Genomic DNA, 16,421 nt, shown 5'->3' with positions numbered 1-16,421 from the left:
AACATTGCCAAAAATATCAATATATTTATTTGTGCTCGCTTCGAAACAGTCAGGTTAGCTAGGGGGAACTCTCGCGATATGACTCAGTGTTTTTACAGCTTGCAGGAGCGGATCCAGGATTTCAGATTTGAGGGGGCGCACATTAAAATTCGCCGAACGGAGCGAGGCGAAAATTTTTTTGGTTAGTTTTATGAAATATTCTTCTAGAGTGGGTGCAATGTAGATTTTTTTCTGTGAAAAACTAGCGAAAAATTAAAGTTTCAACCTGAAAACCTAAATCTACCCCTGACAACCCATGCTTTGCAAATTTTAGGGGACACGCCCGTAACGCCCCCGCCTGAATCAGCCCCTTGCTCGTCAAATAAATTTGATATTTTCCGGTAATATACTTGTATTGTATAACACTTAAAAACACAAACCTTACTATCCTTAAAAATCAGATTGTTTTAAGAAATTAAACTTGATCAAAGAATATAAATTAAATCTATCACAACAATAATCTCGATAAACATGATTTGCATCTGTATGTATGAAACCCAATTTGCTCATGACCTTGTAAGGATTTTTTGTGTCAATATCTGCTACCAGGGAAGATATATCAGTGATGAATCCAATATTGCATGGTCTGTAAAATCACGTGGTAAAAATGGGCTGTATGAAGTTGAAAATATTTTTTTCTTGTAAATTCAACAAAGCCTTTAGATTTTGTGTGTATGTTGTGTATGGAGTATATATCAGAGTAATATAAAGTCCCTGTTTTGTGTCAGAACTTTTCCTCTCCAGCCAAAATACATCGTTGTCAAGTTTCGTATCAGGACCTGCATGGTCATTTAATTACTTTTATCTGAAAAGGGATGTCCTTTGGCTCAATTTTGTCCTCAACGCCCCTCATTGTAGATTAGGAAAAATCAAGACTCCCTATCCAGCCCAAAAAAATTTCAAACCCCTAATTTGATTTTTAAAGTGGTTAAAAAGTTTAATATCCCTTAATATTTATCACTTTTTTTCGGTGCCTTAAAGTTTCAAGACCCGCTACCCTTCCCCCTATAATTTCTTCCTTCACCATTACGGTTATAAATGACGAGTCCCTTTGTTAATTTATTAATAGAAAGTGTAAATAAATTTCAACAATCAGACGTTGGTTAAAACTCGGTTAAAGTCAAAAGACAAAATGCGTCATTTCCCTTCGGACTGTATCTGCGCAATTCATATGCGCAACTGGAATCAGTTTATTTATGTCGACTGCAATAGAAAGTTAAAGATTTACTCCAAATACACTGCATAATTCTTTATGTGTAGAATTCTTGCATAACGAGAGTAGTTGTTTTAGTCATCGAAGAGTTTGTAAGTTCATGCACATTGCTAAAGGTTCGTGCAAATGAGTGCAATATACCCAACACGAAGCGAACTGTCAAGGAGTAAAATGTATCTGAGAAAGTAGGACACAACCTCGATTTCATTTCTATGGATGTCTTCGTGAGAAACCATCATGTGGACAAAACACTTTTATGACAATGTCATTATGTTTAACACACTGTAGTCTTTCACAACGACAACATTGTTTTTCCCAATTATAAATAGCCTCAGCTTCTCAAACATCAAATCTCTGTAATTTGTTTATGCAGACACCCAAATGAGTGCACGGGTTCAAAAGATGATAGTAAAATCGTAAAAAATGCCATTACAATAGAGTTGATGATCTCATAGTGATATCATTCCTTGAAGTTTTGCCCACTTGAGATGGATGACTGTACCATCATAGATAGCTAATTTACAACATTCTTTTAATTGACTTAACATTTATATCACCAAGTGATAGGATTTTGTAACTGAAGATAGACATTTATCATTTCAAAATATCCTTTTCATTATCTCGACATTTAACTCTTCAAGTCGAAATTTAAAACTTGTGAGAAACATGTGATTTTAAGTGCATGAAGTATTTTACAAATGTAGCTTTTTATTAGCTTCCTGGATTCAGCAAATATTTTGCATGATCAAGGTCACATATATATAATTTCAACAGACAGTTACATATAATTAATTTAATAACTGTGGAAGAAGTTTACTGGACAATCTTTAACTGGAGTTGAAAGCTTTGTGATGACTTGAGGCACATGTCACGGAAAAGCAAACCAGGGAATTCTGCTGCTGCTGAACGGTTGGCAGATTACACGGGAGAAACAGCCATGCCGTTTCCTGGCCCTGGTATGGGCTCCTCAGGGTCAGGATCTGGGTCATTTGACCATGAGGAATACGCACACGGTGGAGTAACAATGGTCAATGCATCGAGTGACACTAATGATCTGTTAGATGAAATGTCGTCATCGATGGATGAAATGGATATTCAGCGTGACATAAAGGTATCAAGAAATTGTAAATAGTTTAGATGAAATGGAATGAAAAAATAGCAATTAAATACAGGTAATGATACCTCACCTAGTGTCTCACTTTGTGTTAATGAAATTGTATATTGTACTTCCAATCAATGGATAGTTCGGATATACATTTTGTATGTATTGGAATCACCTTGTCTGCCATTCTATTGGTCGCTCTTCAGTTCAAATTTACTGGCTATTACTGTATTTCTACTCCTAATGGATGGATTGATTTTAAATATGGTATGTGGCTTTATATAGACAGCACATGCGCTGTAATCAATTTTAGTTGCTGTCCGGTATCAACTTCTGTTCGAGTGTGGGTACATACATGTACAGTGTACAAATTGTACTGAAGTTTTACAATGCAAGCAACTCCATTTTTATGGTAAACATACATGTGTATTTACATGTATTATTAATTGTACTTTCGGGGGTTGAAATAAGCACTGGTCTGAAGTCTAGAACCTTCAATTTCTGATGTATGATCTTTGGCAAAGGTCCTGGATTTACCATATTTACGTCGACTCTTTTAAAGACCTTTTGTTTTTAATTTAGGGTGCAAAAAGTCCAGGACCTGTCACTCTTAGAGATTAATTTGAACCCCTGTACTTTACAAAAGTTAATCTGATTAATGAGGCCGTATACAATTTTTTTAACATTCTGATTGTGCACAGGTATCTGTTATACATCTTGGTTGTTTTTTATGTATGTACGTGTACATCTATTGTACATGTATATTTATACTTTTGACATCATGTATTGTCCATATAAAACTTAACTTAAAATGCAAAACTGCAGCTACTTCAGACATTAAAGTGGTTGTGCAATTAATCTGTCAAGTGACATTAATTGCCACATGACAAAATTTAGAGATTCATGTGTAAATACGTCATTATTTTTTGTTCATGTACAATGTACATTGTACATGTACAAAAAATGTAAGACCTGTACAAGCATGAGGAAAGTTAATTACGGTAAGATGAACATTTTTAATAAAGGCAGAATTGTCAAAATTATCTATGAATTGACCTGTTTTGAAGATTCAACTTTTCAGTAAAATTTTGACATTCAAACTAGAAAAGCTGTTAGCAAAACTTGCTAAAAGATACCCTTGCTCCAACCCAGTAACTGTTACAGTTGTCAGTTGAGAAGTTGATGTCAATTGAGTCCCACAGTATGGCATACCAGAAGGTACCATACACCATAAAACTTCTGTAGTGATGACTTCAGTCTTGTAGCAACATAACCCTGTTCCAGAAGCCTAATTGTAAGAAGTCTAGTGCGGATTAGTCATGATTATTTCCATTTAACTTTATGGAGTACACTACAAATGTTTGTAACTGGACTGAGCTATGTAAAAAAATCTATTTGTTTTCATGCAGGTGTACAGTACACTAAGGGACATTTGGTTCTCCAATACTCAACTCATAAATCTGTGTTGGTTTGTGAACATGGTGTCAGTCAGATTTTTTCTGGATGACATAAAGAGTTACACCAGAGATTAATAATTAAAGAGATAAGAAACATGTTAATTAGCCAGTTTATCAATAAAATTATCGTGCAGCAGATAATGAGATTCCATGACCTTTCTACTTATTTATCATACTACTTTTTCCCCTTTGGATGGATCGATCTGAAATAAATTGTAGCAGACACCCGGAAGAGGTAAAAATGAGAAACTGAAGCTTTTAGTCAATTATATTTAAAAAACGAAAATGGTGTGATAGGTTAATTTGAAAATAATGAATTATTTGGTAGGTTACTTGTGAAAAATACTTTTTTTGTGTTTGTTTTGGTGAAAAGAAAAATGTGGTATGAACGTGAAGCTAAGATATAAAATAGGAGTTCTGGAAAATGAAGGTTTTATTTAGATAATCGCAATACTTCTTTAGTTGTGAAGGTCTAAATTTTGAAGAACTACCGGTGTAAACAGTTGCATGTTGCACATGTTTGTTTATGCAAAATGTCAGTTACCTCCCTTATAATTTCAATATTTTAAAAATTTTCCGTATCTTCAACAGTAAAGGATATTTTCCATAAGTTGTAATTGCAATAGTTATAGGAAATGATATTCCTTCTACTTACTGAAGATTTTGTTATTTAATTGGAGCAATATTGAATATTTGTAACATTTCATGCAACATTTCACCTCATAGTAAAGAATCACTTGCCCTTATCACGAATAGGGGTCAACATGCTGCCCCACTTTAAGAACATTGACAAATTTAGTCAACACAACAATCTGATATACTGAAACTGAATTCTTAACTCTTTCACAGGGGAACATATGGCTTCAGTAATACCATTCCAGCTCATTCACCACTATATTTGTGTGAAATATAAGATGTATCTGTTTTCTAAAAGCACTTGGTCATCTGAGAAGGTCTTTCAATACAATAAGGGTGTCATGCATATATTAATTATGCTGTCAAATTTACTCAGTTTGCAAATTATGATGCAACTTTCATTTTCAAAAGTTGGCAGGTAAGCAATAAGAATACAAATTACTGACTTAACACAAACATACAAAATCAATGTCCCTTTTTTGTTGAAAAAAAAACATGCAACGCATTAAAGTGCCCTCTTCCCTGCGCCCCTCCTTTTTCAAATCCTAGCTAAAACACTGTAATAAAAAAATTATACATAAAAGAATAATAAACATGTACAAAATAAAAAAAAATTAGGATGTACCAAATTTTAAGTGACATGACTAAATTTTTATGCTAACTGGAGTGCTCCGAATTAATGAAGGATATACACCTGAGAAACAGAAACAGAATACATTGTATCTTTCAATGAATTTCCTGTTATGGCTCATTGAATTTTACGACTATTACAATATGCGAATAGTCAGTGTTGGCTAGGTGGAATCTGGGTATTACAGAACCATTCCATTTGAGTGTAGTGTATGCTACAATATTATATTCAGCTTTTTCAGGCCAGAATATTTCCAAAATAGTGCCAGTCCCCTCTCCAGAATGAAAGGGTCATCATCACTTTACCCCACCCAAATTTGAAGCTGTATCAAGCTAGAATGTCCATACATGTACTTGCCCCAGCTGTTCAGGGGTCAACCTGTTTTAGATTTAAAAAAAAAAAACAAAATTATTGTTATTACTACAATTTTGACTTTCACTGTAGCTAATTGACGTATTGAATCGGAATATCAATTATGGTTGGAAGATCAATTTTGGGTTGTTACTGAGGATCTTGATGCACTGATGCACTGTACCCTGTATGTGTATTGACTAGACTTACATCTGATAAGCATATACATGTATGTTTACTTGTACCCTTGCAGGAGTCATCACATGATTCATATTATTTTGCAAGAACATATACATGACATGTATATACTTGAAACTGGTACAAAGTCTCCTTAAATTTGTAAAAGTCCTAAGTATATCAAGTGTTTGAGAGTGAACTGATATTAATCTTTACCCTAAATTTACTTGTCCTACATAAACTTGCATGTCGTGATACTATAAAGTTGATGAAATTAATATTTACTTAGAATTTGATCTATTTTGAAAAAAAATGCTTACCAGGAAAAACAGCGTATCCTATTTGAGCACATGATTTCCAATCAGTGTTAAGCATCATTACAGGAAGAATTATTATTTCCTTATGGTGATGCAGGGATAGATTAAAACAATTTAAGGTCAGCCTCTAAATGCATAGTGGTTAGCATCAGTGGATACATGTATTTTGCAATACATGTACAGGTAATACAACTACATGTACACCTACATTGTGTACATGTACATGTATCAGTTGATGACCATGCAGGTCATTCCCCCATTCTATTTAATCTTCCATTACTTAGAATGTACATGTATATATATATATATAATATACATGTAATATTACAGTGAAAAACACTGGGATTTTCCTGAAATGGAAAATCCAACAATAATACATGTACAATAAGATGCATTATTTGTCTATGCACAACAATTACAAGTACTAATGTTAAAACATACATGTATATACCACTGTCATCTGATCCACACACATTGTGTTCTTGGGAAATGTTCATAAATGTCCATTTGGAGAAAATATGTAAATGATTCCAACTAGTCATCTTACACGTATTGTTAAGGTTTTATACCTTGTTACATTTATTGGTACTTCAGTTCAGTTCTGGGAAGTATACTGTTCAGACCTGTATATGTACACTTTGTTGTATGTTTTATATCTTGTAACATGTACTGAGTACTTCAGTTCTGTTGAGGGGAGTACACTGTACAGACCTGTACACTTTGTTGTGTGTTGCCAAGGAACAGAGTTTTTTTTCACATGGTAGATGAACAATTATTAAGGAGGTAGAGTTAGGGTGAACAGGTGGATCCAAGGACTTGGGTACCCGGTGTACGCCCCCCCTCTAAATCGGTAAGAAAAAAAAAGTTTCACCCCAAAAATTTGTTTTGCCTTGCTTTGCACTGCATTTAATTCAATTAATGCCCCGCCCTAAAATCAAATCCTAGATCCACCCCGGGTAAAGGATTTAACTCTTGAAATCAGTGATATGTTTGAATCATATTCAATTTCACCTAAGCCTATCAAGCTTTCATTTGAAACAGAATGAAATTGGTCCAAGTTACATTGATGTATAATACTGAATACAAACGTACCAATGATTTGCAAGTGTTGTGTCCCTTACCTTAGGTCTACCTCCTTAAGTTTGCGTCTGTATTGCATTTTGAATTCTCACATCTCCGGGGAATACCAATTACAGTTAAGTCTACAACTTGTGTTTGATACATGTACAGTAATTGCAGAGGAGCTTTTGCTTTTACCAAACATTTTACAAGTGCAATCGGAACTCTTCAACCTTTCTAGTTACACAAAGCAAAATCTACAGAGGCACTAGGTGGTAGAATCTGTCTGGAATTTGACTGATCCAATTCTAAAATAATAGTTTTACTGGTTGAATTTTTTACCATTACTTTTTTTTACTAGTTCCTGGCTTTGTGCCAAAATTTTTGACAGAGTTATTGTTCTTTATTTCCAGTGATAATTAACTTAATTTTTTTGCGCCATATGGTGGATAGAACTACATTGAGTTGTGTATGACTACATTTTTTTTCAAGAAGAAATTCTTTTTCATCTTAGTATATTTTTTAGTGTAGGAAAAATGGCTGAGTAGATCTGTTTGTTTACCAGTGATCATTACACATGTACATGCAATATAAAATTTGCTAAATTATTACTGTACCAAAGATACTTTAACTGGACATTTCCTTTGGGCGGGCTGACAGGCCTTTGGTATCACTTCATGTACATGTATAAGATTCCAAGACTTGTTTTTTTTTCTTTTTAACATGCAAATTGTGTTGAAAAATGGCGTCATTTCTTGAAATCATTCGTCATTGGCTAAAATGAGTTACTGAAGCATAATTGTACATATATTTTTTATTTAAAATTGTGGCATGTGCTATTTATCTTCAAGCACATTGTATAATGTTAGTGGTTCTTTCTTTAAAATTTGCTGAAATGGGTGTTGTACATGTGTACATGTTAGTTGTATATTTATAGGGATTCAAATAAGTACAGGTCCAAGAAATTGGACCCTTCAATTTCCAATGCAAGAACTCTAAAATATCATTTTTGTATACATACGTACCTAGGACCTACTTTATTTACCTTTACTCTTATTGAGAAATTTTCATTAACAGGGATGATTTTTTTCCGCTTTTTAGCTGAATTCCACTCTTTCAAATCCGGATTTTACCATTACGATTCTTTTTTTTTACTGTATGTTTACTTCTGATTTTGTCAATATCCGCTTTGTTTGTATAACTTGTTAAATCATCCCAGCATTAAGGATGTTAAAAAAGAACTTTTCACTCTTGAAAGTAAACTTGAACTCCTGATTTATGTGGTGGAATTCCTGTGTAATATAACCACATACATTGTACATGCATGTTCATGTAATACAGTAAAACCTGCCTATATTGAATTCTATTTAGACTGTAGAATTTCACTGGTTGAGACAGGTGTTCGATTCAGATTACATTTTAACCGAGATATGAATTAACTTCAGAACATGTCTGTCTTAGGCAGGTTTTTGGTGTAGTCAGGTTTTGGTTAAAATGGGTTTCACAGTATATATGAATCACTTGCAGTGTTCTATGATTCCACTTTCCCATCACCTGGTACTTTTTTTAGTGCAATTTTTGTGTTGGAAAGCTGTTTATTAACGGGTATGCCCCACTTTCCCTTTGGCAAGTGGAAATCTTGAATTTTTTCAAGGATTTGTGAAGTATGGGAAAGTTCACCTTCATTAAGAGTTTTTCCATGTAAACCAAAAATTTAGAAAAATCCTATAACATTGTCTTATACAGAACAGCAGATAGTCTGATGAGTCAAACACTTCTTAAGTCAGTTTTACAAGTTGCTGTTGTTTGATCAAATGTAAGTTTTTACATCTTAATATGTTCTTCTCATGTTTTATTGTAATATATGATATATTTCATAATAGGTTTTTGTGAAATCATGAACTGGAGATTTATTTTTCTCTCGATAATACTTGTTTTTCTGCTTATTTTCAGCATCCACATGACAAGAAGTCTAGTTCTGGGAGTATTGGTTCTATTGATCCTATAAGGCAGAAGGAGGTCACTGTTAAAACTCCTGGACAAAAAAATCCAAAGCCAACTGTCAAGAAAGCTACTCTGAAAGCTGATTTAGTGAGTGTATTGATGTACTTTCTTTGAGTAAAATTTTAGCTGCAGCCTGCTTTGTGGTATGAGGGTTACCTCTTCATTCGTTGTAGACCAGTTCATCCCTGTGGGGTTGTTGTCACTTTGACATATTCACTAGTGTTGTGCAATCGGTTGAAAACACCAACCGATTATCTATTACTATTGGTTGGCCTCAATCGACCGATTATCTCTCTCTATCGGTTAAATTGTTAGTCATAATAGAAAACTTGGTTTGCACACATTTGCTGGCTGTTATTGTGTATTTCTTTTGTTTAAAGTCACAGTAGTTTTTAAAATGTCTTTCAAATTTCAATAAACCCCCAAAAATATAATTTTAACATGCACATAGAAGTATTTACTTAAAGAAGACTTTAGCAAAATTTGATTAAATCTCAGTTTTAATGCAGAATGCACTTAAAAATAAAAAAAAAAAAACTACTGTGTCTTTATAAAGTTTTTTTGCATGCCCTGTTCGGTTGCATGTTACTACTAACTCTGTTACACTTCTTTTATTTGGTTGACTCTAGTTAATGGTGCATTTCTAACTGATGAGTCCTGAATGCATTGCATGGGTCATTAACACAGAGGATGAAACATGTCCAATAGGCCTCTTTATGGCTTGGCCTTTTTTGTATAAAAAAAACAAAACTACATACTTTATAAGTCTATAAAGCTAACTGTATGAAACAGATTGTAAAGCTATTGCCTATTGGATATGTCTTAGAGCACTGTTTTACATTTTAAATTTACCAAGTTACCCAAATACACTTAGTAAATACAGAGGTTGATAAAGATCATTGCAAAAAAAAATATGAACACCTTGACACTTGTTTTGACTTCTGGAGAAAGTCACCAGATTCATCAGTGGCACTTCGCCCAACAGTTGGCAAGATCAAAATTTAATTCGCAGGTGCACTATGGAATTTTGTAATAAAGATTCCCTGAAAGTTTCATTAAATTCCATTCAGTGGTTTAGAAGTAATTGCGGATGGCATACTGGTATCCCCTATCACAATGAATGGCAAAGTCCATGTTTTGGTATGGGTAACCCCAACTGTTAGTCAGATCAAAATCTAAAATAGGAAGTGAACAACAGCATATTATAAAATAAAGATTCTCTAAAAGTTTCATCAAATTCCATTTAGTAGTTTAGGAGGAGTTGTGGATGGCATACTGTTACTCCCTATCACAATGAATGGCAATGTCCATGTTTTGCTATTGGAAACCCCAAAAATTGGTCAGATGAAATTCTAAAATAGGAGGTGCCCAATGACATCATGGGCATTCTCTGAAAGTTTCATCAAATTCAATTCAGTAGGCTAGGAGGAGTTGTGGATACAAATGTAGGACAAACAGACGGACGGACGACACAATGAACACTTAAAATTTGAGTGAACAATCCAGAAGAATAGTCAGTTCCTGGTTGTTGTAACACCACTTATGCAGTATTGCAGTTGGTAGTCAATATTCAATACATGTTTGCAAGTAATACATGATACTGTAAATATGTTTAATAACAACCCTCATAAATGTCATTTTCTCTTTAGCATGACAATAAACAAAATAAAATTAATTAACATAAACATATAGAATGACTAGAATGTTATCACTCTTCTGCAAAATTTCCTTTCACTTCCAATATCTCTCCATGTTTTTCCTCAGAAAAATTAGCATGTCTACATTTGATGAGTGCATTCTTGCTCTCTTTTTGCTTACAACCTGCCCAGCTAAGCTAAACACCCTTTCACTAGATACAGATGAGGCTGGTATGCAAAGATATTTTTTCTAAATCTGGATCAGTTTCCATCGAAACTTCAATATCGTTATTATCTTTCTCATTTTCATCCACAACAACCACGTTGTTGTTGTCGTCAGCCATGTTTTTACTAATTTTAAATGCGGTTACGGATCGGGAGTGGAACTAACAGAAATCCGGAAATTTGCGACGGCAATCGATTGAGCAACTTTCCAATCGATTATCGCCATCGCTGACCTAAACCAACTGATTTGCGACTTAAACCGATCATCAGAACACCACTAATATTCACCATACCTATTCTCATTATATGTAGTAAATGGGTCATTTTTCTTTTCATGTGATATACATGTATGATCATATATAAATAAAAATACATGCAATCATAAAGATGCATGTACATTTTGTAACTAATGAAACATTGAAACTAATGATTTGTGAACAGCTGTTTAGTAGTTGTAATATCTGGTACTAGTACATCTGTTTTAGGTCATTGAACTTGTAAACTTTGGTAAACTCAAAATATTTATCCACTGTAAAAGATGTTTTTATACTGTACATGTACTCAGAATTTAAAACCATTGCATGATTTCCTGTTAACATGTTTTAAAGTGAAGTATTTGTTTTATATTTGCATATCCTTGCTGTGTGGCTGAAAACCAACTGCTTATGTCATTGTACTGATTTAAAAAATAATTACACGTGTCAAGTTTCTGATTTAAAAAACTAATTACATGTGTCAAGTTTCTGATTAAAAAAGTAATTACATGTGTCAAGTTTCTGATTTTAAAAGTAATTACAATGTACATGTGTTAAGTTTTAGAAGTAAAAATACTGATGTACAATCATACATTTTACAAAATCATATCATATCCAGATTTTTTTAATAAAGTAAAAAAAAAATTAAATGCTGTAAACGTATTGATTTTTGCTGTTGCTAATTTTCATGGATTCTGTCAAGAAAACATATTAGCGGTAAAAAAATTGTATATGTTGTTAAAAATCTATTTTGCCTCGACTATTTTTCGTGATTTTCTGTCCACTTTGAAAATTAGTATGTTTACCGTATGTAATTTTTTACCTACATGTACAGCTAAAATAAATGATTCATTTTTGTAGGATGTTGCCAAAGAATTCAAGAAATGTAAAGAAGAAGAAGCCAAGAGACTAGACCTGAGCAAGTCACAGGTAAGTCCAGTATACTAGTACATACAGTGCTCCAAAAATTTTAGTAAATTTCTGTTTCCCATGTGAAACTTAGAAAATATATTCTGAGTCATGCACTTGTACAAAAAATTCCCTGTTTTCTTTGAAGAATGCTTTTTTTGGAACACTAAAATTGATGGGACGGTCTCTTCATATCATCAGTTCTTGTTTAAATTTTACTGGACCAAACTACATTTTCTAAGGCATTTATTACATTTGTTCATGTGAAATTTTCAGAATTTGACACCCTTTCTTGTTTATGTTGATCGAAAAAATTTTCTAGAACAGGGCTTGGTTTCATAAAATATCCCTATTTGATTTTTTCCTCAGATCCTTCCTCAAATAAAATTTCAACCTGCTAGATCCCCTGAAATCGAAGAATTGAAGGGAAACTCAGGATATAAGGAAGTTCTCAACTTCACATATTTTTATGAAATCTAAGCCTGACAATATCTGATTAATTGCTAATGTCACAAGGACCTTTGGAATGATTATAAATATACGTAATATATGTAATTTCATTTCTTTTTTAGATCACTACAATTCCAAGTTCATTGAAGGAGGTTAGTTCATATTTTAAGTATCAGTCTCTATTAAAATCAGACAGGAGGTGATTCATGCTTGTCAAAAACCCACTGAATTCAGTTTTATTTCTTGTTCTGAAATCGTTATTGATGACAGTCTTAGTTTTTCATTTGAGGGTTGTGCTTTTGGGATAAAATTTATACAGACTGTACATGATATTAGAACTTTGCAAGAGTTATCATTCTTGATTTGGTTTGATATGGTTTTTCTTTAATGGAAGATTGAAGTTTTGTTTTCTCAAAAGTACAGATCTAAATACAGAAAGGGCTATTGTCTCTTAATAATATGGCATAGGTAGACCAAAATAGCACCGTCTGATCCATGGGTTTTTCTACACTATGAATCACCTTACCATAGGCAGTTTCTGAATTTAATATGGACTGGTACTTAAATGGAATACTGTTTCTTGAAAAAGTACAAATGAACCAAAATGACTCAGACTCTCTTTAATTGAGTATATATCTTAATTTTAATTGCATGAATATTACTTGCATAATAATGTACCAGATGTATTAATGCACTTTCAGGAAAACAACTTGCTAAAATTACATATTTTGTCATATACATGTACATTGTATGATAAAAATTCCTGATAATTTATTTTCATGATTTTTTCATCTTTTCATAAAAAGAGATATGTGATTGTCCTGGAAAATCATGCAGTTTACAGTAAACTTCAGTGAGACCAAATACACGTTAGTTTTTCCCTACTTTCTTGAAGAACTGACCACCTCATGCAATAATCAGCTTATGCACAAATGTCTGTAAAGAGATTGAAAAAACTAAGATTTGACATTTCAGACATTTCATTTATATCAGTCATGGTGTTTTTTAACATCCAACTGATGTCTAAATATGTTTTCTTTTGCAGCTTACTCAGCTTCAGGAGTTCTATCTGTATGGAAATAAACTAGGGACATTGCCATCAGAAATAGGATACTTAACTAATTTATTGAAACTAGGATTAAGTGAAAATTCGTTAACAAATTTACCGGACTCTCTAGAAAATCTGAAACTGATTCGTGTGCTAGATCTCAGACATAATAGGCTAAATGAGGTATGTTTTTTTAAAATCAAGGAGGTAGACCTAGGGTATGGGATGCAACTCTTACAAATCATTGAACGTTTGTATTTACCATTTTACAACAATAAGATGTAAGCATCAAAGTAATTTGGACTGATTTCATTCTGTTTCTAAGGAAAGCTTAAAAGGCTTTGGTGAAATTGAATATGATGCAGACATATCACTGATTTAAAAGAGTTGTGTCTCTTACCCTAGGTCTACCTCCTTAAATTAAGGTCAAATATCTACGAACAATGTTGGCTTATGTTTAGATTTACAGTCTGTTCGTCTGTTTCTCTGTCATTATGTTTGTGCCATTTTCTTCATGAGTAAAAATAGGTGCACATGTTAATTGTTATACTTCACTTAATTGTATGACTTTGAATTCATTTACAAGTTCATTACATTTAATTGTTCAGTCTGACAGAAAAGAAATTCTAATATGACTTCCTATAAATGTTGAACAATATCATACATCTACTCCTTGGCGATTCAGATGCAGAAATAGTCTTTTAGTCATATTAGAGTAAAAATAATTCATGTTAGGTATGGTGTTGTACTCGTTTACTGGTACAAACAGTTTGGCCTTTATATTCTTATTTTATACCTTGCTAACTCTTGGTATGAAATAATCAAATAAAAGGATCCAGCCCATGTGTAAATGAGTACATCACCATACTCCCCATGAATTATTTCTTGAATAAAAAAGCCTAAGTGACAGTGAAAAAGGGGGATATCATAGAGTATAAATTCTTGTGCTAAAACATGTCTGTGAGCATATAAACAGAAAAAACAATAAATATACACAAAAGCAGCCCAAATCTCTTGGGAAAAAACAAATGTAAACTCAGGTCCTCCTGAAGGGTGAATAGTTCCTGTTTCTTGCAAGACTTCTGCTGTGCAACGTGGTGAGTTGTGTCTGGTAAAGAGGAAGAAAACAAATGCAGATCCATTAGTCATTCTGGAAAATAAGTATCCATAAATATGTTTATGAGATGAAATAATATTGATATACAGCTTTTCTTAGTGGAGTTTACACAGTAAACATTTGTATTCTATAGATAGTTCCATGCAGAAAGTGGACAATTAAAAAGTTCATTAGTTTTACAAGCATATTTCATGACTCCAAGACAAAATGATGGAATGTACATGTAAGGGATTTTTGGGAAATCGATCAGTAATTTAAACCCTACAAATGCAATTTTTACAAGGCACCTAAAAGTGAAGCACCACTGAATAACAGACTTGGGTTTTCTTTCTTTGTAAGAGTGCCTATCGTTATTGCCTGGGACAGGTAAAATAACAATTGGGAGAAATAGAAAATGAATAATTCTTGCAGTTATGAGGATAAAATTTTATGTATATTTTGACATGCATTAACTGAAGGACAGCCTATTTTTCAATTCGAACAAGTAGAATTTTCTTTCACTTGACCAAAAGGACATGATTCACAAAATGTTAAAAAGTCTGATACCTGTAGTTACAACAAGAAGTATAAAAAAAATAGTTTATGTATGAGTTTACCTTGCTACTATATTTATGGGTAATCGTTTTTTCGTTTTTTTTTTTTTTAATTTCAGATTCCAGAAGTAGTATATAGGTTACAGTCGTTGACGACATTGTTTCTTAGATTCAATAGAATCAGACATGTAGACGATGCCATTAGAAATTTAACAGTATGTTGAGTATAGTTTAATAAAATATCTTCCAGTTGACGGTACTGCCTGTGTCATCTCTTGGTAGTGTGTTAGCTTTGAATGCAGGAGGTCATGGGTTCGACCCCCTGGCCTAATCACACCAATAACATAAAAAATAATTGGTAGTTACTGCTTCTCCACCATGCCTATTTGCTGACTGTAGCTTCTGTTTGGTAGCACGATAAAGATATGGCTCAGATTGTTCGACAGAGTCTGTTTGATTTGTCAAGCATTCTTGCCTTGAAATGCATGAAATATCTACCATACAAAGTTAAACTATATTCAATCAGTCAAGTGTATGTTGTGTTGTAAGGTCAAGGAAAATAAGATAGGTGATTTCATCTCTTTATCCTTTGTCAAATCTCTGAGTTTTAACTTTTATTTCTGATTTCAAGCTATCTGATTGGTCAATTTAGAATATTTACCTCCTGGTCTCATGTGTTGAGGTGATTTTAGTAGGGAAAGGGTTTTCCCAGCAATTAATTTGGCTGTCAGTGAGTTACTAACAATTCATCAGTGGTTTCACATATTAATAATTGTTAATTTACATTGTATTTTCTTAATTTGAATTGACAGGACTTTTCGAAATAAAACAGTCTTAGTAGGAAAGAGGAAAGACTTCAATATCTTAATATGAAGTAGACATTGCCTGCAATTTAGCACAGAATTTCTTTTTATATACAAAGTACCATGTACATATATTGATTGAACCATACTTTTTATTTTCAGAATTTAACTATTTTAAGTTTACGAGAAAATAAAATATCGAAGCTTCCACAAGGAATAGGACAATTAGTTAATTTAGTGACCTTTGACATTTCACATAATCACTTGGAACATCTACCAGAAGGTAAGTTTATTGTTGATAAATTGATGCTTAATTTTCTTTACTGTACGAGGAGTACAGGATATGATAAGTGTTGCTTGGGTCTGAATTACCTACCACCAATATTTAATAATCATGTAAACAAATTGAAGTGTCTTTTCCCGTGTTTATTTATTATAAATACATTTCAATTTATTCCA

General features: G+C 33.0%; 1 protein-coding gene across 2 annotated transcripts in view; it reads left to right on the top strand.

Annotated features, from left to right (window-relative positions):
• Positions 1-1,217: 1,217 nt before the first annotated feature.
• The window catches only part of LOC148610423 (uncharacterized), a 32,923-nt gene continuing 17,719 nt past the window's right edge, over positions 1,218-16,421 (top strand). Inside the window, exons 1-7 of one of the 2 annotated variants that reach the window (XM_088543253.1) lie at positions 1,218-2,363; positions 8,936-9,073; positions 11,964-12,032; positions 12,584-12,613; positions 13,507-13,692; positions 15,279-15,374; positions 16,125-16,245. In XM_088543253.1, coding sequence (XP_088399379.1) covers positions 2,118-2,363; positions 8,936-9,073; positions 11,964-12,032; positions 12,584-12,613; positions 13,507-13,692; positions 15,279-15,374; positions 16,125-16,245 — 886 coding nt within the window. In that variant the 5' untranslated portion in view covers positions 1,218-2,117. Of the gene's footprint in view, positions 2,364-5,987; positions 6,107-8,935; positions 9,074-11,963; positions 12,033-12,583; positions 12,614-13,506; positions 13,693-15,278; positions 15,375-16,124; positions 16,246-16,421 lie in introns of those variants that run through there. The other variant, XM_088543254.1, reaches the window with a different exon arrangement.

This window comes from Perna viridis, chromosome 8 (genome assembly GCF_037379345.1).
Source record: "Perna viridis isolate PV_CMFRI_1.1 ecotype Kerala chromosome 8, ASM3737934v1, whole genome shotgun sequence".
NCBI classification, from domain to species: Eukaryota; Metazoa; Mollusca; class Bivalvia; order Mytilida; family Mytilidae; genus Perna; species Perna viridis.
This window is presented reverse-complemented; position numbering and strand designations above follow the sequence as displayed.